The sequence below is a fragment of the Botrytis deweyae genome, assembly GCF_014898535.1.
Source record: "Botrytis deweyae strain B1 chromosome Unknown BDEW_035, whole genome shotgun sequence".
In the NCBI taxonomy this organism is placed as follows: domain Eukaryota; kingdom Fungi; phylum Ascomycota; class Leotiomycetes; order Helotiales; family Sclerotiniaceae; genus Botrytis; species Botrytis deweyae.
Genome location: NW_024066242.1, coordinates 76269 through 101600, shown reverse-complemented (window position 1 = coordinate 101600; position 25332 = coordinate 76269). Strand labels below are relative to the sequence as shown.

The 25332-nt window shown below is 40.0% G+C and overlaps 5 protein-coding genes across 5 annotated transcripts; 2 read left to right on the top strand and 3 right to left on the bottom strand.

Annotated features, from left to right (window-relative positions):
* Positions 1–4810: 4810 nt before the first annotated feature.
* On the bottom strand, positions 4811–7548 carry EAE98_010273 (uncharacterized protein; the record flags this gene model as incomplete). Its single annotated transcript, XM_038957894.1, has 5 exons — positions 4811–6098; positions 6149–6415; positions 6462–6546; positions 6598–7389; positions 7458–7548. 5 exons carry the CDS (start codon positions 7546–7548, stop codon positions 4811–4813), a joined length of 2523 nt encoding a protein of 840 aa, XP_038805686.1.
* Positions 7549–13848: 6300 nt separating this feature from the next.
* Positions 13849–15360, bottom strand: EAE98_010272 (uncharacterized protein; the record flags this gene model as incomplete). Its single annotated transcript, XM_038957893.1, has 1 exon — positions 13849–15360. The coding sequence occupies one exon, from the start codon at positions 15358–15360 to the stop codon at positions 13849–13851; it is 1512 nt and encodes a 503-aa protein (XP_038805685.1).
* A 926-nt stretch (positions 15361–16286) lies between these two features.
* EAE98_010271 (uncharacterized protein) lies at positions 16287–17284 on the top strand (the record flags this gene model as incomplete). The annotated part of the gene is made up of 2 exons (XM_038957892.1): positions 16287–16486; positions 16639–17284. 2 exons carry the CDS (start codon positions 16287–16289, stop codon positions 17282–17284), a joined length of 846 nt encoding a protein of 281 aa, XP_038805684.1.
* Positions 17285–18643: 1359 nt separating this feature from the next.
* Positions 18644–21957, bottom strand: EAE98_010270 (uncharacterized protein). Its single transcript, XM_038957891.1, has 7 exons — positions 21546–21957; positions 21277–21458; positions 21189–21214; positions 20268–20962; positions 20053–20218; positions 19965–20000; positions 18644–19909 (listed from the first exon to the last, which is right to left on the bottom strand). The coding sequence occupies exons 1-7, from the start codon at positions 21772–21774 to the stop codon at positions 19393–19395; spliced, it is 1851 nt and encodes a 616-aa protein (XP_038805683.1). The 5' UTR covers positions 21775–21957; the 3' UTR covers positions 18644–19392.
* A 393-nt stretch (positions 21958–22350) lies between these two features.
* EAE98_010269 (uncharacterized protein) lies at positions 22351–23445 on the top strand (the record flags this gene model as incomplete). Its single annotated transcript, XM_038957890.1, has 4 exons — positions 22351–22371; positions 22427–22565; positions 22620–22829; positions 22895–23445. The coding sequence occupies 4 exons, from the start codon at positions 22351–22353 to the stop codon at positions 23443–23445; spliced, it is 921 nt and encodes a 306-aa protein (XP_038805682.1).
* Positions 23446–25332: the final 1887 nt, after the last annotated feature.

Sequence of the window (25332 nt, the reverse complement as noted above, 5' to 3'; positions counted from 1 at the left end):
ATGGGTGAGACCTGAGGTATAAGATAAAAATGGAATATGGATATTTGAGATCCAGCAAGCTTTAAGGTTGTAGATTGATGGTAGAATTTCGATAGATCCGCTTCGTTTACGATATTTCTTTCGTCCTCTTCACCTCCCATGCAATTTTGCTGTCAGATGCTAAGATTTCCAAAAGTAATATCTCACCGTCGCTTCTTCTCATTACCGTCAATCCAATTATTCCACCTATCTGATCAAAAAATGATTGCCATTCCATCCTCTCCGATTCTTACATGTGAGTAACAATCTTGTGATCCCTTTACCAAGTTAAGGACAATAACATCTCCGGCTACAGTCCTATGAGCGGGCTTTTGTAGGGTCAGTTGAGCCCCAACTTCAAAACGGTCTTTACTGCAATACCGAGAAGTTTACATCGATACTTCTCTATAAATATAGATATGAATTTACTTTCAGTGTTTCGTCAGCAAGAGAGCAGGTGACACATAGTATATGTGATTCACCCACTATCCCTTCAAGGACAGCGAGGGTGAAAGCCATACCCCGCATTCTGATTTTCAGATTCAAGAGTAGGTCTCTAACCTTATTAAAGTGGTCCACAATCACAAACCCAACCACAAACCCAAGCAGAAATCGACCTAGCCCAGGACGACGACTTACTGGATTGATTTTTGACCTCACACTCTGTACTTTCTCAGATCTTTAGAAACAGTGCTCAGTAACTGTAGGGTTCTGGGCTCAGTTTCGACTTATTTATCTGGTCCAAAATAGATAAGATTATCATCAGCGACAACAAATATCAAGTTTCTCACGATGACAGAGAAAAGAGCCTTGACAATATGAGACATGATGAAAGAGCATTACTTAAACCAAGAATTGGCGTGTAGATTACTACCTATCTACTTAAAACAAGTGAGCGGGCCTATTTTAATTATGATACCCCAGGAAGAAGACCTGAATTTGACAAGTATTTATTGGTGCTAGTTGTGTTGCCCTTTTACTTCAGGAATACAGCCATTATTAAATAATACTCAGGTTAAAAATCCCCTCGATTTCCCCCAAACCCTGCCATGGAGATGTCGATCGCAGATTCATTTTCTTTTTGACACCGGAATAAAGCAAGGTAAATACCTAGATATGATTCACCATCTTTCACATCAATATCAAGGAAATATCAAAGCCATACCCCGCATTTGCCCATCAAGATCGCGGAGTGGTGGTTGTACAAGCCAAGCAGGCGACTGAGGTGTCTCCTCAGACTGTTAAGCGGGCCACATTCCATAGTTTCCAAGGTTATAAAAGATACCTGGAAGACAGTATATTCGGGTCCATAATATCTGAGGCTAAATTTATGATTGTTGGTAATGGTCTCGAGCTCTGGTATTTCTGCGGTCTGTAGAAGGCGCGGATTGTGGGACAAGCGATGTAAATATTGCTAGAAAGTCTGACTAGATGACTAGCGGTGATAAGTTCAATTAGTGACGAGAATCATAGATTCTCGAATGACAACAATATTTTTAGTTCAATCACGCAAGCCTATTTCTAAGTTCGACTTCCATTCAAGAATCATGAATTTCGCTAATACCGTTCCCATTCCTGGACACGGCAGTCTGCAGTGGTTGCGAACTTTTGTCTTGAGTATCCTGAGACAAAATGAGACTGTAGTATACGATGATAGATGTAGATTTAAGTTGTATTTTCTTACATATAATGTTTATATTTATGTGAGATAAATATGATACAATATGACCTGACATATGGTTCTTTTTGTATACATTATATAGAAGATTATTAGATTAACTAAAATCTTTAATACCTAGTCTATATAAACTTTCAAACTTTCGTAGATTGAAGATATGGAACAGTCTCGATGTATCTGGGTACATCCCGCTTCTAAATACAAATTTTGAAACCCGAAATTGCTATTATTCTTGTACAGTCAGTCATGGTCCGTAGTACTTCCAGGAATCCCATTGAGCTTTGTGACTGTCAGTTCATTCTCTACTTCTCAATCCAAAAGTCCTACAGCATTCACTCAAATAGAACTCAAGTCGAAATAGACTAACTCTCTAATTTACTACCCAGCAAGTCCTCCATTTCCCTCTTTGCTGAATGTATTTCCTACTTATCCCGTGATAGAACTTATGCCACTACCTACGTAATCCTGACTCCTCCCTCTACTACTCTCACCTCTATATAAGCGTTCCAAACATGACCAAAATAGAGCAGCTAGATCATTGATAGATGGTGGAGATCGCTGCGCTACTGATACCACATTATGATGAGGAAATTATGAAACTCTTGATAAATTCTGAAGCGCAGTTTTTTCTTTTCATCTGCTAGAAATCCAATTTCCACTGTCGTTATATAGAATACAGTGGATTCTCGCTACCTTGATTGCTAGGTGCTTCAGATGACTATCAATCCCCTGATCGCCCAAACGTTAGTACAGCAGCCCTCAGCAATGGCTTGGAACCACACGCAAGAAAGACACACCTTCGATTGGCCTCGTTCTCTTTCAACTTTAATTGTCCTAACATTAGCATCTGACAGTTCTTATATAGACAATGAATGAGATACCATGCAGCCTAAAGAACCCCGCTAGTATCGCTAGCCAGCGAGCAACGAGTGAATGATTTACTTTTTACTCCAACACCTGATTCAACAATCCAGCGACCCCTCTTTACACTGTTTACAATTCACCACTGATATTCCACTATTCCTACCTCAAAACTTACCCAGTCCATAAAAGGCACGATGCTGGCGAACAAGAACTTCAAACTCCTGGACCTCAGGTGTAGAGATAGCATCCATGAGCATGTAAAAGTACCTTTTTCTTTCCAGAATGTGGCAAAGAACAGACAGATAGAGAGAATAAGCTTAGACTCGGCAAGAAGACGTAAAGAAGTGAGATTGGATTTGAAAGGAAAAATGGGAGCATGAGTTAATTCCAAACGACAACAACTGGAAGCAAATGAAAAAAAGAAGTTGGACCGACAACAGTAAAGTATCAAACTTAAGTCCAAATGATAGTTATTCCCGACACTAGAATTGCCGTCCGCATTCGTACTTCACGCTTCACACTCGAAAGTAACAGTTTTCTTCCTCTCCATAGGTACTTGCAGGTTGTGGAACACCTAAATCGGGTTCGATCACCCATCTCAATTGACTGAAATCGAAGAGGAAAGTAGTTCCTCTTATAAGTGAGGTAAGATGCGAGATGTGGGCTGGAGAATCTAATAGACCTACAGTGTCCGAAACAATTGAGGATGAGGGTAGCGATGCATACATCATACACTCATACAACATATTATTCACCTACATGCCCCACTTATCCAGCTTGACGAACTCAACATTTTCTCTATATAAACTTTCTTACATTCCAAAGAAGAAACATTAAGCGTAACTAAAATCACCACAATCACTTCTACATGAGTTTGTAGAAGCCACTTCTCTGTTTTTTTTCTTTCTTGGATCAATGATGCTAAAAATTCTCTAGAATTTGGCTTTCTCGAGATGTGAATAGATCCAAGATAGAAGGAAGATATTGATGACACATGTCAAGCAACATGGCAGCGGTATCTGGAGAATACGACAATGACTAGTGGATATCGACGAAACATGACAGACAACAGTAAAAACAAAGAAATCAGCTAATACCTACACTATACCCGATTGTACATCTCCGTCTGCACAGTTTCCCCTGAGAACAAACGATATTCAAGCCGAAACACCAGACGTCAAAGCACCTTACTTTTTCTTTCTCACGTTTTCTATACACCATCTACAAAAGACTTCAAGATATCATCACCACTTTATATATTATCGTAACAACAAGAGCGATTCCCAGGACGCAGCTTCCTTACCAAATTACACATCAATTCACTCTAACCTCCAACTCCTCAGTATCATTACTCATAGCCCATCCCGGCCCAACTCATCTCCTCGGAACTCTCATAAACCACTACTATATAGCCTTCATCTCTCACCCTCTGTCCCGGATTCTCAAGCCCTTAACATATGGTTCAAAGGTTGGTTTCAGGGCCAGACAAAGCTAATATTCTTTCCAACCCTTTAGCACATCGACTATCACCTGTAAAATAAAACAAAAGATACATGCTACAACTATATAACTTCTCGACTCTCAAAGCAGGAAGAGAAGAGAAGAGAAGACAAGTAAACGTCAGTTTTGGTTTAATATAACGGCGGACGAAATTGACAATGATTAGAACTAACGACGGTGAGTATTGTGTGGCGATGAAATGGAACGAGACGGTAAAGGTTGGCTCTCAAGATCCGGTCCGAAATTCGGATCATAGAGAGGAATATTTTGATTGACTCAAGTCTCTTCCTCTAAAGGCTCTTCCTTGATTGTAATTTCTTAATCATCGATGGAAATAGTATCTAGGTTTATGATATGATTACCTATGTGCAGGGATATCCATAAACAACTCTAACAAGCGAAAGCATAGGAAGGCCAGAAAAATTGGTTCGAGAATCTGCATCCAGGACTACCTGATATTTATCTATAGAGCAAAAGTATGATGAAGTCAAGCTATATACTTTCTTTCTTCCCTAACAATTGATCAGAATTCAATCACGTCATTTTTAGAATAAGGTGCTGCATTATATCGTATATTTGTATCAACACGCCTCTAGATGAAAGGGTATTCTAAATTTCCAATGATCCTAGTACTCTAGTAATCGACCCAATATGTATTCCCGATCCCTCACGCCAAAACTCCCAAGTATATACAATCCAATTCATGACCATCTCTTTATCCACAGCCACCCCTTCTCAAATCCCCCCCCTCTATCTCTGTTTATGTCTATACATCCCCCTCAGCCCCGCAAACGCAATAACCCTATACGCCGCACCCAATGCAAGCAGCATAAGCATATCCTGAGTAAAGTGATCCAAATCATATCCGACCGCGTCCTTCGCCGTCTCAATATCATACAGATAATTCATCGGAGTAATGTTCTGCGTGAAATAACCCTCCGCTAACCACGTGCCCGGAGTTGATCTCCAGAGCCATATCAAATGCCAGCTTCGTACTTTTTTAAGAGAAGGCGACATACCATTAAGTACACCAACGATCAGAGATGCCATAACTGAAAGAAGAGGTCCGTCTTCACGACGGGTAACCATAGAGACACAAGATGCGAGACCGTATATACACCAGAAATAAAGGAGATTAGCAGCGAACATATCCATCCAGCCAATGACCGGCGTAGTCATGAACGCAAAAAATACTGTGAAGTGAAAATTTGCAAGAATCATTCTTGGCATGGTCGAGATAACTTTTCCTACGTAATACGCGAAGCGATTATGTCCCGCTGCAGCTTCTCTCCAATAAACCAATTTTTCCTCGCCGAAGACTTTTACCCCGGGTGCTGAAGCAGTGAGACCAATAGCTAGACCGACGAGAAGTGCCATTTGAGGAACAGAGTTGTAATCGATTGATGAAGAAAGCATTTCATATGGTTCGTTGAAAATACCACGGAAATTTGCACCTTTTTGATTCAGTTCCGCGAGACCGATTAAGAAACCTGAGGCGGCACCGACGCCTAACTCAAAGTAAAACGACTCTTTCAGACGATATTGCTGAACGAGAGAACGCTGGAAACAAAACCAAATTTGTCGATACCAGTATGTACCACGAGTTTTGATGGTCGAAGCAAGAGCGTTTGATTCGCCTATTGAAACACCAGGACCTTTTACATCTTCAAATGCGCTATTTGGATTATTTTGCCAATGTTCGATGAGAGGTTGGATACTAGCATCTCCAGTACGTTTGTAGAGACGACCTTCGCCGGCAATGATGTCACCCATAACATCGGAAGGATTACCATGGTCGGGGAATTTGAAGCCAAGACGTTCGAAATGAGGTTTCACACCCACTTGAGGTCCTAGGTAAATCATTCGTCCTGCACCGAGGAGTACGAGACTATCGAGAGATTCGAAAATTTCTTGTCGCGGTTGATGAATAATAGTTACGATTGTCATGCCAAGACGAGAGAGAGCTTTGAGAGTTTTCATTATAGAATTTGCGGCTGTTGCATCTAGCCCAGAAGTAGGTTCATCGAGGAAAAGAGCCCTGGCATTAATGTGAGTTAAGAAATGAGAAAGTTTGGACTGAAAACTTACATGGGCGCAGCCGCTAATTCCATACCAATACTAACTCTTTTTCTTTGGCCACCTGAAATGACTGGAGCAGCAGTACTACCTACTAATGAATCCTTGACGTGAGAAAGTTGAAGACAAGCAAGTAAAACATCAACATGATGTTGGATCTCGCCCTCCTTCCATGTGCATGGTAACCTGATTCTAGCAGAATGGAGAATATTTTCCCGAACAGTAAGTTCTGGTAGAACAATATCGTCTTGGGGTACATATCCAATGATTTTTTTATACCTGTAATTGTTAGTTGTTATAGTATACCATCGGCAGAAGAACTTACTTCGAGATATCACCAGCAACGCCATTCACTTTAGTAACTCCACCAGTGTTTTTCGTTTTACCCATGAGAACATTTACAAAAGTAGCTATTGCTCGTTAGCTTCGAGTTGAGGTAAAAGAGCATTGATGAAAATTACATTTTCCAGCTCCTGAAGCACCCATTACTCCCCATAAACTTCCTGAGTCAATCAAACCTGAAACTTGTGAAAGAACAGGCTTCGGTGCCTTCGGCGGGTGGAATTTCAAATCCTCGAATTCGAAGGATAATCCGAATTTACTTCCTCCGAAGCATCTCGACAAAGATTGAACAAATAGTTGTAGATCAGTATTCATAACTTGCTCCTCCCCCACGTTCTGACCGTCGTATAAGAATTCCTCATCCAGATTACCCAATTCCTCAAATCCGGTAGGTCTTCGCTGAAGGTTCATAATTCTCTCCTCCAAAGCAATATCGCTTTGCTCTCGGGCTGCCTGTAGTTGCTCATCATGGATTTGAGAATACTCTCTTCCTCGAAACATTCCTGGCTTTGTGTACGTCTTCCTATTCGACCGCTTCTCCTTCGAATGATTCCGGACCCTATTGCTGAATTTTCGTTTCAAAGTTATACCCAGTGCTCCAATTAACATTACCACATCCACAACAATTAAAATAGCCACTGGAATAAGATTCATATCTCTAACACTTTTTTCCGGGCATCTCGAGCTAATTGCACACTTCGTTGGTAAAGCTGATCCTGCGCGACAATAAGACCCCGCTGGACATGGATTCTGGAGCTTTCCTGGCTCTGGACAAAAATATCCGGCTGGACAAAGCGAGGGTTCGTAAGTTCCCATGGTTGGTATACATGCTCCTCCTGAGAACCTCAGTATTTGACAAAGAGGAGTTGGAGGACAGTATTCTGGTAGATTTGTAAGAGTATTATTTGGACCTGCGAAAGAGTATGATATTAGTTTCTTCAGATACCAATTGAACACCTAGACTTGTTCTTTAACTCACAGTAAAAGCCCTTTGGACATCCGGTAGCATTCCACGAAGCTGCATCTTGAATAATTACTGGTTGTCCACCGGATATACAGGTGGAATTCATCGTCGCCGTTGACCCCTCGATTATTACTATATTACAAAACCTTTGCAAGTTTAACGAAAGCAATGCAAAAAGAAATCAACAATATACTGAAGAAAAGTTTACATTTTATGGATGCAACAGAAGATTATACTTATTGTCTGCGCCGCTCCCCTGCTCACTTCAAAATATCTTTACGTGAACAGGTGAGATTGAAGGCTGTGGATATTAGGCAAGGCACCGGATTGGCTTGTTGGGCCCTATAAGCCTTGTTTGGATATATTTCTGCGCCGCATATCCACAGTTAGATCCATATCTTTCAGGGTATCTATTCCATGATATCTTCCTATCCAGGTCGGCTGAATGAATAAAGTTGAGGAAGATTACCATCATATTGACAACAGTGCTAAAGTAACCGAATATAGATCTGTACACGATCATATTGTAAGACCTAGGTATGTCCAAGCGATTGTTGAATAATTGGGCTGTGAGCTCTTCCATACGAATGGACGTATGAGAATGATTTTCCTAGGTAAGCTCCTATTACTGCTAGAGTTATCTGCACCTTGAAATTGGAGCCAACGGCCAACCAACATTTGAACAAACAAACAAACTTCCACCAATCTCACCACGGAAATAAAGCGTTGGTGGTTGGTTTCTGACATACGATCTCTCCACTAAACAACGCCTGGCGCATGGTGGTCCTTGAGGTTCATTGAGCTTGTTTGCCAGCCTGCTTATGTTGCTTGCTGTTAGATAGCAGATAGAATTACAGATTACCTAGTATCAAGGGACCTAGCGGTAAAAGTTTAAATGACGGAACACGTGATTCACTCAATTTGTATGGAGCCGCTTCTCTCTCCACCACAATCCCATCTTTGCTTCTAACAACCCCATTTTCTCATAGAATTTACAATTCACGCAAAGAGTTTTACAGAGCCAATTTAAAGCTTAAGATACCAATGTATCAAGTAACCCTCACCCTCTTCCTACGTTTTAATATCATGACTGTGTTTTCCTCCTGAATTCGAGCTGGCTGGCTCATTCTTCCTACGTTCATAGATTTTGCACAGAGAGGTCCATCTAATGCAATCAAATACCCCCTTGCTAGCGATGCTTATCCTGTAAGGCAATCCACGTTGTCCTAGCCCAGCCCCATAAGGCTTAACTTTTTTAAGCAATTTTAGAATCCTTCAACTAGTGTACAACAACAACACAGCCTTCTTGGAATTCGAGATCTCTCGACGAAATGCAAGGTTCAATAAAGAGAATACAGTAAGCAAAAAAAGCTATGGTTTTATGACCAAGTGCTATCCTGATGTCTTACCCGAGACGATGATCCTCGAATCCTTCGAAGATCGTACAGTACCCCAAATTTAACCTCATATCAAAACTCCGTTTCTCGAAACTTTACTGATCCCACTCTCCAGCTCCAAATTAGCCTTGAGAATTCTGCCTAGTCTCTGGGTACGCTCTGTTGCTACTCCACTAGCTGTATGTCAAAAACATAGTTGTTCCCGCAGGACCGTTTTAAATCTGGGATATTGCTAGTGAAAGAAGTTTAAATGGATCTCTTGTTGAGTTTTACATATACACCGCTAGTGTATGCATCTTGGCAGCGCAAGAATACGCAATTGTTTGTTCGTGAGGTCAGTGACCTGCAACATCGACATTGGACAACATTGTTCATGGTCATCTAATGCTTCGACTCAGTATCCTTCGAGTCTCGATCGAACTTTCTGTAGGCAATTCAAAAGGGGCTCTTCGAGAGTCGCTGTTATAGCGATTGTTTGTTACACTCGTTCAAGGGACCTTCGTGTAGCAACGTTGTATAGCAGCAGCATAGATATGATCTGCCAAGCAGTATAGCTTCCCATTGAAAATATTTATAGTGGGATTGTTAAAAGCCAGACATTATCCATCTTTTCCTCCGATCATCCCACTCCTATTTCAATTTCGTCATTGTATTTCTTCCCATTGCAGGCAGCAGCAAAATCCGCGACAATCAAATCTCTGCCGAGAGAAATTAGATACCCGGTGTAAATAATTTGACACCTTGAGGCTAAAGATAGTTTCTAGAATAGTATTGGCACCAGTGTACTGAGGCCGATAACGCGCATTTGGCATAAACCCCAAAAATAGATTTCTGCCTAAGCTAAAATCTAATTTAGAATTTAGTGGTGTGTATTTAAGAATAAGAATATTTTAATTCAGTACACAACCCTAAAAAAAATTGATAAAATGAAAAGGAAAGAGATATTATTATTAATTAGAATTCAAGGAATCGATTGATATAATTACTTTTAAATTATCTCAAAAATTGAAATTTAAATTTAATATGAAAATATTCCTAATAAAATTGAAAAAGATCTAATTTTGATATTCAGTCTTTTGTTCTTTAAGTATTATTAAATTAAATATAAATTTTATTTTTTGAGATAATTTAAAAGTAATTATATCAATCAATTCCTTGAATTCTAATTAATAATAATATCTCTTTCCTTTCCATTTTATCAATTTCTTTAGGGTTGTATACTGAATTAAAATATTCTGTTTAATATTGATAATATTATTCAAGGTTTGATTAGTCATTGAGCCTAATAATTAAGATATCAAAATAAAACAGATTCCTAAGTATAATAAAAATAGTTAGAATTGAATATAAATTTTAATTTTTGAGATAATTCAAAAAGAAATACACCAATCGATTTCTTTAATTCTAATTAATAATCAAATCTCTTTTTCTTTTATTTTATTAATTTCTTTAAAGTTGTGTATTGAATTAAATTCTTTTATTTAATATTATAGAATCTAACTAAAGCTATATTAGTTATACAAATTAAATAAGCTTGAGATAAGATAAGCTGAGATAAGCTCGATAAGGAATTCTTATTAAGCTTGAGATAAGGAATTCTTATTAAATTTGTTTATTTATTTCGTTTATTCTAAAGTAGTTTATGTATTATAAGGAAAACTATTTGAAGATAGATTTTAAATATTAATACATTTTTTATAGAAAATTTCGAAATGAATTTTAAAAATAGATTAATAGAATTAACTCTAAAGACTATTCAATAATATAATTTATTTCACAAAAAATCTTTAATAAGATTGAATTCTATTTTTCTTTATTAGATTTCTATAAACACACTATACAGATTCTAAAATTTCTTTTTTCATTAGGCAGAAATCTATTTTTAGGGTTTATGCCGAATGCGCGTTATCGGCCTCAGTAAGTGTCTGACCCACTTAAGCGATCCGATCTTTACCCCCGCATTATCGCCTGTGTAATTTCTTAGGTACAGATACTTATCAAGCCTAGAGAGTATAAATGAGGTTACGGGTATTGATTCGCGATATGCGGGTTTGATCCCCAGATTATCAGCCGCTTGGAATTCCGCAAGTTGGGTACTGCTCCATCAGCGTCTAAAACGGCTGAAAGATAACAATACTAGGCTAGGGAAGAGATGAGAAGAAAACCGGTGCGAGCGAGGTTGAAAGAATGTAGTACTGTTACACTTTTAATATTATTCACACCTCAAGACTCAAATTGTTGCTACTGAGAGACAGTTTGCACGTAACTCAGTATATTTTTGACAAGATCAACCAAGCCCAGTTATTATCCAAATCGAGTGGCGACTGCGCGTCTCCCATCAGGCCTCCGTCTCAACTCATGATGGTATTATCGGTTTTTATGGGCGATAAGTTTTAAGACACGGGGCAATTACCATACATAACATTTGCTCTTCATGTTGAACCTTCAGAGAAACACATTTATCACTCAGGAACCTGATAATTTGGAAGTTGTGATTAGGGGAACTAGAATCTTTCGAAATCTACCATGTCACTCCTTTCATTCAGACTTTTTCATTCACAGATTCCAATTTTAATTCCTGGATAGAAGATATAATGATACCGTTATCGCATATGTTAGGATATCTTGAAGTCAATGTAGAAGCACATGCGCAAATCAAGTAATTGGCTCACTTTATAATTCAAAGCACCATTGTCTATCCTATGTATTAGCGGCATCGAATTGGAGCGGCAATCTCTTGGTCCGTCTACTCGAGATCCATGAGCCGTGTATATCTCAAGCAATTGATCTTGACATGTTACCTATTGATTCCACGACGCTGGAAATATTCTTCCTTCCCACCACACCATGAAATAAATTTATTCAGACAACTGAAAGCGAACCGAAATAGCACTCACTCTATAGCTTTCAGAGTCCAAAGCCAGTTGTCAAAAATGGCATACTTTCTACAATCCCTTCCCAAGTCCTTCTCCATCTTCACATCTCACTCCTCAGGTCTCTCATTCACTCTAGAGTCCCATGCCTCAGCATCTCCTTAATCCTATCCGTCAATCTCCCACCCTACGGTATCCCTTTACTTACCCATCACTAATCCACAAATAACTTAGAATAACTCATCATCTCAATCTCCTAAAGAAGCCCTCATTCACACTTCCACTTCTACTCGGCGCAATCTACTCCCCTCCAACCCTTCCCTCCAACCCTTCCCTCCTAATCATCCAAAAAAAATCAAAGAAATCCGGCCACGTCTCCAACAGTTTCATACCAATCGAGTACTTAAAACTACTTCCACGGCACCCACAAGAAGAACCCGTAGACGAGATAAAAGCTTTGAAAAAAACCTTGAAACAACAGGACTCCGATTCGCAATTCGATAGAAATATTTCCTTGCCGGTTTCCAGATTTCTCATGGAGGAGAGGAGAAAAAGATGAAGATTTCGACAAGAACACAAATCAATACATACTGGAATAACGAAACCGATGGCGCTGCGATCATTACAATACACTAATCGACCTGAACGACAAGGAAGATGAGACTAAAATTTTCATTGCTGATTGCGCAAAGAGGTCATCGGGATCTATCCATAGGAAAGGAATGATGTTTCGACCCAATGTTTCGACCCAATGTTTCGACCCAATGTTTCATACATTTTTGAAGCGAGGAGAAGGGCGAAAACAAGCATTTCGGAACGACACTCAAGAACCAAGAAATTAAAACCCCCAAAAGATGTAAATCTTACCTATCCTCATAAATTCCTCTGCCTACCTACCTACCTACCTACCTATTTCAACACTATAGAATACATCCCCACCCCCCAAAAAGCACATACAAACGATATGACAACCGCGTTTTCCTTGTTTTCGATTCCTCGCAAGTAATTGCGAGATGGATATCTACCTATCCTACCTATCCTATCTTGAAGAAATTAGTTAGGATTTCCCGCACTTTTTTGTACTCTTTTCATTTCCCTTTTCTATTTCCTTTTCCATGGAAAGAAGATTGTATTTGCGGTGCTCGTTTTCTTCCCAAGAATTTTCTCCTTTCTTCTCTTCCTTCTTCTCCTCCTCCTCCTCATATTTCTCATCTCCCACATCTACCTCTTACACCTCTTCCATCCAAACTTTAATCCCAACTCCATCCCCAACTCCATCCCCAAAACACACAATCTCCATATCCATCTCTCATCTCTCATCTCCATCCACCCATCCACCCCTCCACCCATCCACATCCCTAAAAATCTCCCTCTTCAAACAAGAAAACTAGAATGTATAAAATTTCCTCAAGTACCCCTCCCCCCCAATCCCCAAAAAAGTTGCAAAGTACAGAGTACAGAGTACAGAGTAAGCATACAAAGAGCCCGATACATTTACACAAGAAAATTCTATATTCCATATACCGCGCATTTCACATTTCATGTTTCATATTTCACGGTGACGGTGACTAACTATATCATAATCAAGATCCATCGATTCATTCATTCATCATATCATAAATTAAGATCGATTAATCTAATGGAGATAGAGTACATACTACCTACCCAAGCAGATAAGTATTTCCCCTGACACGACCTTCAAGCAGACTTGGTCATTCCGCCTGAAAGTCCTCACTCTATCATTTTCTGCCAATGACTGATCCATTCCACTTCCCCCCCCTCCTCCCTCTCCCCAAACCACCTTCCTCATTCCAATTTCACCCCGCTCATCAATTCATCCATCCAACACCCCCCTCCCCCACCTTCCTAAGATTACAAAAATCCAAAAAACTCCTATTATCAAAAATTTCCACACTCAATTATTAGTACGCCTTCCATTCATCCAGATATCTTTCGCATCGAATCAAAACCAGAAATCAAAATCACAAAAAACATAAATCCTACCAGCCATCCCAATCCCATCCATGCAATGCAGTGTCATTTGCTCATCAATCGTTGCTCATCCATACTCCAAATGCGCTTTCCCATTTATCCATCCACCCGTCCATCCATCCTTTCACGTACTTCACCACAAACTCAAAGTTTCGTGCCTCCCTCCCTAATATGATCGCTTAAACGTCTTCCGATACTAGCACCACCGGAACTTGGTCCTGCCCCACCATTATTATCATCAGGACTACTGGCACCACCTCCACTACTACTACCAGCACCATTACCGAAGCTGCGTCGTTGACCTTCTCCTCTGCGAACATTCAAAAGCCAACGAACATACATATTGAGTGTGCTTATTGTATTGCGAAGTTCGACGATTTGATCTTTCAATGGAATAGTTTCGTTCAAAAGCATAACGCTTTGACGAGCTTCCATTTCGGCGATACTAGCAGTAAGAGCGTTAATTCTGCTTTGTTGAGACTCAACGACTGAGAGAAGATAAGTATTAGGTGTTTCGTAGGAATCGTCCGTCATTGATAATCCTGCAAGAGAAGGTGCCGTCGCATCGGCTCGATCGAAATTTCCATTGTCACTAATACAATTCTCGAGGTGCTTAATCTTACGCTCAAATCGATCAATCTTTTCACTCTTGACTTTATTGTCGGCTTGCATTTTTGCTGCCCATGGACCCAATCTCCTAAGCTCACACTTGTTTTTGTGATCATCAATATCCTTTCTCTTACACTCATGATCGCAACCAAACTCTGACCATTGACATTGTACAGTGCCTTCTGGACATTGATCAATATGTTCTGACTCCTTGATGCGTAAGATTTCTCCTCCACATTGACCGCAATTGACATGACGGAATGTGCATTTAGACTCGCAATGTTCCTCCATATCCTTCGCCTGCAAAGTCTCATCACAGTAAGGACAGAAAGAATCATAATGAAGACAACCCTTTGGTTGGTGGAGTCTCTTGATAAGTTGCTTGCAATCAGGATCCAAACACGCGATTTCAACTTCCTTGCAATGAATAGCGAGATGATTGCGAAGTTTCGATCGTTGGAGATGAGTTTCGCAACTTGGACAAACAATCATCAAATCGTTGACTTGTTGAACAATAATTCTATTAGATTGACGAAGTGGATCATTGCGTGAAATTGGATAACGGTCCATGGGACATTTTTCCGTAACAGCCAGAGCTTGAGTAATACAATCTCTACAGAAAGTATGATCGCAATGAATGGTGACTGGATCAACCAAAGGAACGCGACAAATTGGACACATGAGGTTTTGGTCGGGAGTATTTACATAGTCAACCGCACGATAATCGATAGTATCTTCATCGCGTCGATCTCGTTCTTCTTCTCCAATGACTTCCATGATTCCTCGATCTAGTAAAGTTGCACGACGAGATCGTGAATAGTAGGAGTTTTCGGGCGAGGAATGAATACTGGAAGCCGGAGTATTATTTGGAACGTGAAGGACCGGTTGTGTAACTTCCGATTGAGGTGGATAGTAAGCAAAGCCAATGTGAGTTGTAGCAGGATCGTAACCTTCAAAAATGAAGATATTGTTGGGCGGAGTGTTTGGTCGAGAAATGTGTGAGACAGGTGTAGCAGCTCCATTTGTTGGAGTATTCGGTGGAGGCATGTTGACTCAGCTATGGAGACGACCAAATGGATTAATTGATCAATCGAGAATTAATCAAACAAAATGCAACGCAAATCTCTATTAAACTTTAAAGTATTGTGGATGAATTTGAAGCCAGGAAGGTTCTTTTGGAATTGAAAGCATTTAAAAAGTTATCTTTGATCTTTTGTTGACGATGACAGCAATATTGGACCACGTGAGTTGTTGGAATTGGGGATTGTCGCAGATATTGGATGGAATTTATTGATTGATTGACCTTACAGAGAGAGTACTGTACTTTTGAAATAAGGCTTGGATTAAAGAAAGGAAAGAGAAGAAAAGAGAAGAGAAGAAGTCTTGCGCCGGCAAAGATGTTTATGATAAATCCAAATGCCACTTTTTGAATAGACGTACGTGAAAGTGTCTGGTGAGAACCTCTTGTCACAGTTCGTTATTGTTATTGTTGTGGTTTATGGTTATGGTTATGGTTATGCCTATGCTGGTGGTGGTTGAGATGTCTTTGGCTTCAGAAGATGCGACTTTGCGTCTCTGGTCTCAACATTACCCCTACACATCTCTCACGTGCCCAATATGGTAACCTTTCGGTAACCTCTCGGATCGGATATACCATCATGGGAAGGAAACCTTGGGCTGCCACTGGTTGTTGCTGATAATGTTTGATGAGACCATAAGAAGACTGGCCAAGTAATCCAATTCCATGAAAACGTCGACTTACAACTTACCCAGAGCATTAAAGTATTGCAAACCAGACACACGTCAATCATACCAATAAATATAATAACAATCGAATGATTCAACCCAAACCTTCTTTTCAATTCAATATCTGATATCTTCACTACCATTGCTTCCTCTTGATCTCATCCTCCACTCCTACACTCTGCGGCTTTCCGGAGCTCGTATATCTTGATACTATCTAGGCCGCGATCATGTCTACCAATCCCAATCAATACTTTCTACTTGCGGATCACATAAAATTATCATTACTGGAAAGACAACGTGCTATTTCCCTGAATTTGGAACCTACATCCCAAGATGGTCATATTTCACGGTCGTTGGAATCTTTACGCGAAGGTTTGGAGAATATAACGAACGAAAGGATACGATTAGAAGAAGCAGGAGAGACATCGTATGTTAGATCTATCTCTTGAACGGCGTATCAGATTATTCCGGCAATTTCCTTTCATCTAATAAGTCAATCTTGGGGCTACATTTGCGCATCACATATCTCTTGCGCAGCGCATGATATATTTCAATTTCGCACAACTAACAGTCTGCTAGTCAATCCCTTACCCTCCAAGAAACCGAACACACCCTCCGAACACAATATGACGACCTAGCCTCTCAATTTCTCGGTCATCCCACCGCCAGTACTTCATCCACCCTCTCACACCCCAATGACCCCTCCCTCTCCAACGATTTTGCCCGAGCAACCGAACGTCCGCGCGTGGGATCCTCATCCTCCTTCCTCAAAAAATCTTTACGCAATTCTGCCGTTGCTCCATCCCCCAAATCCGTTCGCTTCAGCGACTCTCCTTCCATCCAAGAAGCATCCGATCCCGCCCGCGCCGCACTCTTTCCTTACCGTGATGACCCCTCCGGTCCCCCAGATCAAAGCCATCTCGACAACCAACAAATACACGCCTATCATTCTCAAGTGCTTGCTGAACAAGACGAGGCGCTTGATAGACTTGGAGAAAGTATTGGTCGACAGAGAGAACTGAGTATCCAAATCGGTGATGAGTTAGATGAACATGTACAGATGTTAGATGAAGTGGATAGACATGTGGATCGTCATCAGACTAGACTGGATAAAGCGCGAAAGAATTTGGGGACCGTGGCAAGGAAAGCGAAGGATAATATGCAGATGACTATTATTCTGATTTTGATCATTATATTAGTCTTATTAATCATTATTTTAAAGTAGATTCCGAATATGGATGACGGTAGGGCGGAGGAAAGACGTTCTCGGTCTCGGCATTGAACAAACTTCAAACCTTGACAGACAGACCATGGGAGGCAACGTGACGATTACAGAGGCGCAGGAATCGGAGTAAGGAGTACAAGGGAAAGCCTGGGTGAGTGGAATAAGAAGGACAAGTTCTCTGTAGAAACCTTTACTTTGTCCCTCATGAAATCTCATCAACAACTAGCTTAGCTTGGATTGGATTGGATTGGATTGAATAGCTACCCATCTTCCATCCTACCTACCAGCGACATCCATCCACATCTTAAGAAAATCTTCACTTGATATTTGGAGCTGGGGTGTTGATTGATAAACTAGCCTAGCAAGATTGTGTTCAATATATATATTTTCTCTACATTTATGGTCTCAGAATTCTGATTCTCTTAGTTACTTACTTGACTTGAGATGTTCATGTTGATATCTATATACTAGGTATGTTATATGAATATTCATATGGAGACTATATGAGGAATAGTATGCAATATGCAATATAAAATATATGATGTATAATATATAATATATAATATCTCTGTGATAGCTACGCACCTAGGTATGGTGGTAGGTAGCTCGCCTCGAGTTTGTATGTATTGTAAAACCCGCTTATGTGTTTTTTACCCCTTTCTTGTCTCGATTTTGTTTTGTTTTCTTCTTCTTCTTCTTCTTCTTCATCATCTTCATTTACTCTAACTTTATAATTCTATAATTGCAATCTCAAGCTCTATCTTTCCTTCCAGATTGTTCATCTTTGAATCTTTGAATCTTTGAATCTTTGAATCTTTGAATCTTTGAATCTTTGAATCTTTGAATCTTTGAATCTAATTTCAAACTCCAATTCAAATCCTAAAACTAAATCATCTCCTTCAACTTCAATTTCAACTTCAACTTCACCCCCCGTCCCCAACTCACTTCTCCTCTATCTACTTCTCCCAATCCGATACTCCCAATACCAATACCAGCACAAACACCAGCCCTGAAACCTAAACCTAAAATCTACCAAATATATGTCATATATCGTATACCCACCCTCTCTACCATCCATCTCCTCTCTATCACTCATCCTCATCCTACCCTCATCCTCATCCTATAAATCTCCTCCAAACCCTCCCAACAAACGCCTACTCTTATCTCCCAAAACTCAATCAATCACTCACTCACTCACTCACTCGTTTACCCCATTCCCCATTCCTCAATCCATACATATACATATACATACCTATACATACATACCCAGACTTCCATCACACACATTCATTAACGACACCACACACATCTCAAGACATTCCCGACTGGTTCACCATCACGTCGAACAACACCACATCAGATCACCTCATTTACACACACAAATTATCATACCATATTATATATACATGGGCAGGTAAGTTTTTTCATTCTCAATATACCCGCAAACAATTACATACATACATATGTAATGTACCGAGTTATGTATGTATCATCACCATGATACAAAACCCAAACGCAATATGCACAAATCTAGGACACCATTCTACTCTTCCCCTGGCTCCTTTCACTCCATCCACTTCCACGCGCATACAGAATCAGTACACCACATCTAGTTTGCAATGTATACCTGCAAATATATCATAAATCCTACCATCCATAGGTATATCTCCATTCCTTAAAACGCCGAGTTGTGGATGACAAAGGAAAAAAATGTAAATTTTAACGCCAGTTTTATGCAGATCTGTTCTCTTAACGCTGATAAAGGAAAGAAAATTTGGTATGGTTCTAAAGATGCTGCCCGGCAACAGTGGTATCAAATGATGGAAGGTGGAAATGCCGTTAGGGTACTGGTGTGTAGGACATAAAAACCGAAACATGAAAACGATTTGCGGATTTTACTTTGTTGTTATTTTGGTACAGACCTGAGCCTGATTCATATAATCGACTATTGATTTCGGTCATTTTTAGATAACAGAATATTGTTACTGTGGAACCGATCCCTTGCTAGAACCCCTTCAACTGAATCCTGCGGGATATAATATGTGAAACTCAGAATGCGACACAGACACGAATTAGTGTGTCAAGTAAGCCGAGTAGGTCGAGCGCTTCTAATTTAAGGCCATAGTCTTTTTGGCTTGTTCGTAGACGACGTATGTGATACTGACAGCAGGTACGACCTTGAATAGATTTGGCGCAAGACCCTTGTACAAACCACGAAATCCTTCATTTTTAAGAGTCTTCTGTGCAACATCCACAATGCCAGTATAAGTTGGAGGGTGTAGGACTGTGCCTTGAGCTTGTAATCGAGTACGGAGGAGATTGATTGGATAGACAATGCTTGCGCCGAATGCTCCCGAGAATGCGCCAATGGCGCCTGTGGCTATCGGTCCTGGCATGGCATCTGCTTCACTATATCCAAAGCGCTTCATATTTCGACGTGCCACGTACCCCTTTAATGTTTCAAACGTAGCAAGATCAATAGCGGAATAGGGGAACATGCCAACCAACCCCATTGTCAAACCTCTATATGCGAATGGAATTCCACCTTGTTTATACATTTGTTTCGCAGTGGCGGCAATAAGGGCATTTCCACGAAGGCCACCAGCAACAGTTTCACATTGCATTCTAGACACGAATGAGTTCAATATTCAGATTACAAGGGGTGGGAAGGGCATCTCACCGGAACTTTAAGGTATCAATCGGATAGACAACCAATCTGCGATCAAGAATTAGTAGTTGTTTCATGTGACTTGAATACAAGTACTTACTGAGACATTATTCCAGCGAAACCACCAGCAACAAACTTTGAATAAGGGTTAATCTTCTTAGAATTACCATGTCCCTCCAATTGAGCCAGGTGTTTTTTCGCAGCTTCAAAGGAGCCAAATTTGATAGCACTTTCAGGCATAACTTTTATGACATTTAAGCCGTTACCTATTTATTTGTCAGTTTGTGGTAAGAATAAACAATGGGATAAACATACCAGCGAATAAGCTACGCATACCGCCTACTTTCCAAAGCTCCTTGATAGCAAGGATTATAGGTTGTCCGGCCATTTTGACAGCTGCAGCCGGGTTTCCCTGTTTCGCAGCTTCGAGAGGTGCACTTTTTGCAGAGACATTGGCGATGAGGTAAACTTTCAATCGATCTATGGGAGCTGTTGCTGTACGAGAGAAAATTCCGGCGATAGCACCCGCCGCGAAGTAGCCTGGATCAGGTAATATCTCCGTCAGTCTTGATCTCTCTGATGACTCTAACTTTTTAGGAACTTCGTGGGTCAGCTCTGGCCGACGTCTCCTCATAACATTGGCCATGGTTTCAGCACGTGGATGAAGTGGGTCGACAATGTGGTCATATACATCATCAACAGAGTCAATAGAACTGATCGCTTGTACATTTGTAATGGCCATGTCTGCGGTTTGGTTGTGAGAAGAAGTGGGTGAAGATGCTTCTTCAATTTGAATTGTAGGAGTTCGGCCACGATGCGATTCTGCGATACTAATGACTGCCCCAAAAAGAAGCTTAAGAAAATTTGTTTTGGTACCTAAGCCTTCGAGTGTGTCTTCTCGAATTGAAGTATCGCCCTCGGCGTTCACAGCTACTGCAGACTGATAATATGACAGTACGGCCTTTAAAGGTTGGGTAGAAGCTGTAGTAGGTAAAAATAGTAAGAAGTTTCTAAAAAAAAACATTAATTAGGACAGATTAACTTTCAGATGAGTTGATGATTTCGAAGTTTAGAAAACATATGGTCATAACATGGCTACCAGTACTAGGTAGTTTCAACGGTTCGCCGGGGTTTTTAGCGGCTACATAGCAACCATACAGAATGAAAGTTTGGTGAGAGATCAACATCATCTGGTATGGTTCATTCACTCGACATAAGAGAAGTGACAGTACTAACCTCCATTCATCGAATGTTATAAATCCCTTGAAGTAAAGTTAGAAAATGGTCAATGGTAGATTTTCAAGACGGTAATTTTGGTACAAACATCATGATTCATATCAACCTCTTCGAAGAATAGGTCTAATTTAGATTTCGAAATAGTAAGTCCAGCTTTCTTGAATGCAACTTGCAATTCATCTTTATCCAATCTATTATCATTATCCCTATCAATGCCTTGGAAGAGGACGAACAACTCTTTTTCGGTTTTCTCGACGAAAGTTCGAAATTCTGGAGGAGGAAAGAATTAGTAAGGATATATGCAAGCTGCAAGCCGACGGAGTGATGTTGGGTATAGATTTTCTCAAAGGTCCATACCATCATATTGAATAACTTCATCTCCATTCTTATCCATAGCCTTTACTGCGTCTCTTAGCATATCACCGGCATTCTTCAATGGGTGATCAATCTTCCGCAGCCCCTTTTGAAGCTCTTGCAAATTAATCTCCCCTTTCTGATTTGTGTCTAATTTTCTCCATAACTGCTCAACCCTCTCGTCGCGAGCATTTTGGGTTTCTGCTACTGCGGCTACTTTTGATAGCTTCATGATATCTTTGTTAAGTTGCGGCCGTGGGGTTATGATTTCGCAATCATATCGTATAGTAATTGATCAATGAACTGATCAAAATTTGAGGATATATGGTTATCATCGATGCGAACGAGCGAGCATATTCTTCTTCGACTTTCATACCATATCAAAGTTTTAATGCGAAGTGAGGCAGCATAGAAGTGAAGTTTCAATAATAATTCAGAGCGCAAACTTCCAAGATTCCGTCAAAAGATTAAGCTTGACCAATGAGAAATGCTTGATTGGTTGTATCACACTACCGTAGTAGGGGCAGGGTTCCCGATGTAGATCCTCAATCAATGACAGTCAGCCTTGTCAGCCTTGGAGCTATCGTAAGTCTCGGCCTCGGGAGAGTTGTATCCTCATCCTCATTCACAATCCTACATCGATCAAGATATACTCTTGAAGGATTATCTTTAAAGAAAGTGAACGAATTGTGATTTCTCTACATTTCATTGAGCTTTGGGATAGGTTAGTGCCTCTTCTTTGACCCTTTTGGAGATATCGAGTCCGAAGCATCAACGGAGAAATCATTTTGCCTTCAAGCTATTTGCGATGGCTGCCAACTACTGGGAAGTGAGTTACATTTGTTGAAAAGTCATCCTTGGGAAAGAAGCTAATCTTTCAATAGTCAAGTCAACGAAAACACTGGCAATTCACACGAGAACAATTGGAGGATTTACGATCCAAACTCGAAGATGAAGATCAAGCTCTTGTACAAGCATATCCTCTGCCACAACTCAGACATCTGAGCATATATTTTAATCAACGTATGAACCATTGCAGATTGTTTGGAGGGATAAATGATTGATGTTTCAATGCAGAAATGACTCGACTTGGAAAACGTCTCGGCGTGCGACAGCAAGCAATGGCCACGGCACAATTATACATTCGTCGATTTTACTCAAAGGTCGAAATTCGGAAAACGAACCCATATTTAGTTCTGGCAACAGCAGTATATTTGGCATGTAAAATGGAAGAATGTCCACATCATATCAGACTTGTGGTTAGTGAAGGTAGAGGATTATGGCCTGGTATGTTTCCTCGTACCTTCAATCGTGGACATTACAATCACCGAACTCGCTAATGACGATACTAGAATATTTCAGTAATGATACTTCGAGGCTTGGGGAATGTGAATTCTTTTTGATCTCCGAAATGAGTTCACAAATGATTGTCCATCATCCTTATAGGAGTTTGACTGCTCTTCAAGGGACTTTCTCCCTAACAGCAGAAGAATCCAATCTCGCTTGGTCTATTGTAAATGATCATTACATGACGGATTTACCTCTATTTTACGCACCACATACTATTGCAATTATGGCTATTCTTCTAGCGCTCGTACTTCGCCCAAATGCAACTGGAATTCAATCTGCTAGTGGTTCCTCGGCTAGCAATATTGCAAGTGCCGCCCAAGCTGCATTAACGACCGCTGGTCAAGCGAAAGGCGGAACTCCTGAGAGGCAAGGAGGGAGAACGAAAGTGCAAAAATTGGCAAGTTGGCTTGCTGAAAGTACTATTGATGTCGAAGCGATTGTTGATTGCACGCAAGAAATGATATCATTTTATGAAGCTCAAGAACACTACAATGAAAAGCTTACAAGGGAACAAATAAACCGATTTATCAAAGCTCGAGGTTTGGATAAATGAATCGAATTTGTGAGATAGGATAAGAAATGGATGCGATTTCTGACTTATTCAGTGCATGCATTGGAAATATCCGATTCTATGAAAGAAAGGGGAGTGGATGTTACATGCAGTCCGAATTTTGAAGCCTCTCTGATATTCGAACTAAAGCAACATAAATCCTCTTCTTGTTGGCAGCATGGACACAGAAGAATGTGGAATTTCATCCCGGCAATTACCCAAGCAATCTTCGAAGTAGTCATGCCCGATATACTCAGAGGCAAGAATCGTGGCCAAAGTAAAACGCTATGGAGACTAGAAAGACCTATCATCAACTCTATGGACAAGCTTGATCTGACTACATTGCATGGCATGGCATATCCATTACAACTACTGTAGCATTGTTTGAATTTCTCTTCAAATTCCACTTGACCAATTTGGTGACTGGATGTTGAGTACTTTACTGGCTACCTTGCGGGATAGATCTCCATATCGTGAGATTTCCATGTCGCACGCATCACATTTGATCTCAATATCGACACGTGTCTCGAAATTTGGGGGAAGAATATATTATACTAGGATTCGATTTGAATGTTTGGGAAAACATTCACAGTGTGTTTTGTATGACGTGGCGGGGATCACAGGTGATTGGTTTGAGGTGTTGAAGACTGCGGAGACTGGAGACAGGAGACAGAGATTATGATGCAATTTTTTACAAAATACTCGAAATAGATTTGCGTCTTGTTTACTTGTTGTTTATGTATAGGTATATATAGCATTGTGAGAATCTCGTCAAGCGAAGATAGATGTAATGATATCGTGTGGTTGATAAATCTTCGTTCTGTACGATAGTATAATAGGTAGTACTCGTTTATACAGAGTACTTACTTGTGACGTGACTTGCAACTCCTTTTCAACCTCGCTTTTTTTCTTCTCGTAATGGGAGGGCTTGGGTTTGGGTTTGTTCTAGACTTACTCGGGTAGGTAGGTAGGTAGGTAGGTAGGTAGGTATCTAAAAATCACTCGTATAGCATTGATTGTATTATACCTATCTAAGTGTATAGAATGAGATGCAAAGATAGAGGATATGAAGATTATGCGTAGATGGGATGGGACAAGTAGGTATATATATATCATCATGCGTATAGCAAGCATACCCTCATACTCATTCGTATCTCGACATGATGTTCGGTTGCATGAATTCCCCCTCTCTTCTCTTCTCTCCTCTCCTCCTCTCCTTCTCTCCTCCGTTTTCTCTGAACCCTTTGATGAAATGAAATAAAATGAAATGGAAATGGAAATGGAAATGGAAATGGAAATGGAAATGGAAATGGAAATGGAAATGGAAATGGAAATGGAAATGGAAATGGAAATGGAAATGGAAATGGAAATGGAAATGGAAATGGAAATGGAAATGGAAATGGAAATGGAAATGGAAATGGAAATGGAAATGGAAATGGAAATGGAAATATACGATATCTATCGATACTATACTATGAATATACTTCGATACTTACTAATCATATATAGATACGTTAGTACTAATACTATACTAAAATAGAGTATTAATAGAGAATTTTATATTGATAGTAGATATAATTATTAGAGTATTTTGTTTATTTATAATATTTAGATCGTATATAGATAATGAGAATATTAATAGTATAAGAGTTTAATATATATCTAGTATATATATATAAATATAAATATATAAATAATCTATTAAATAATTATACAAATATCAAACCGGAGAATCGATCGATCTAGAAGAAAGAGAGAGAGAGAGAGAGAGAGGGAAAAAGAATTCTTTATAAATTACAAATTATAAATTATTAAAAAACCTAACCTTATTCTAGTCAGTGATCACATCCACCCCATCCACCCCATCAGTTCATCAGTTTATTAGTTTGT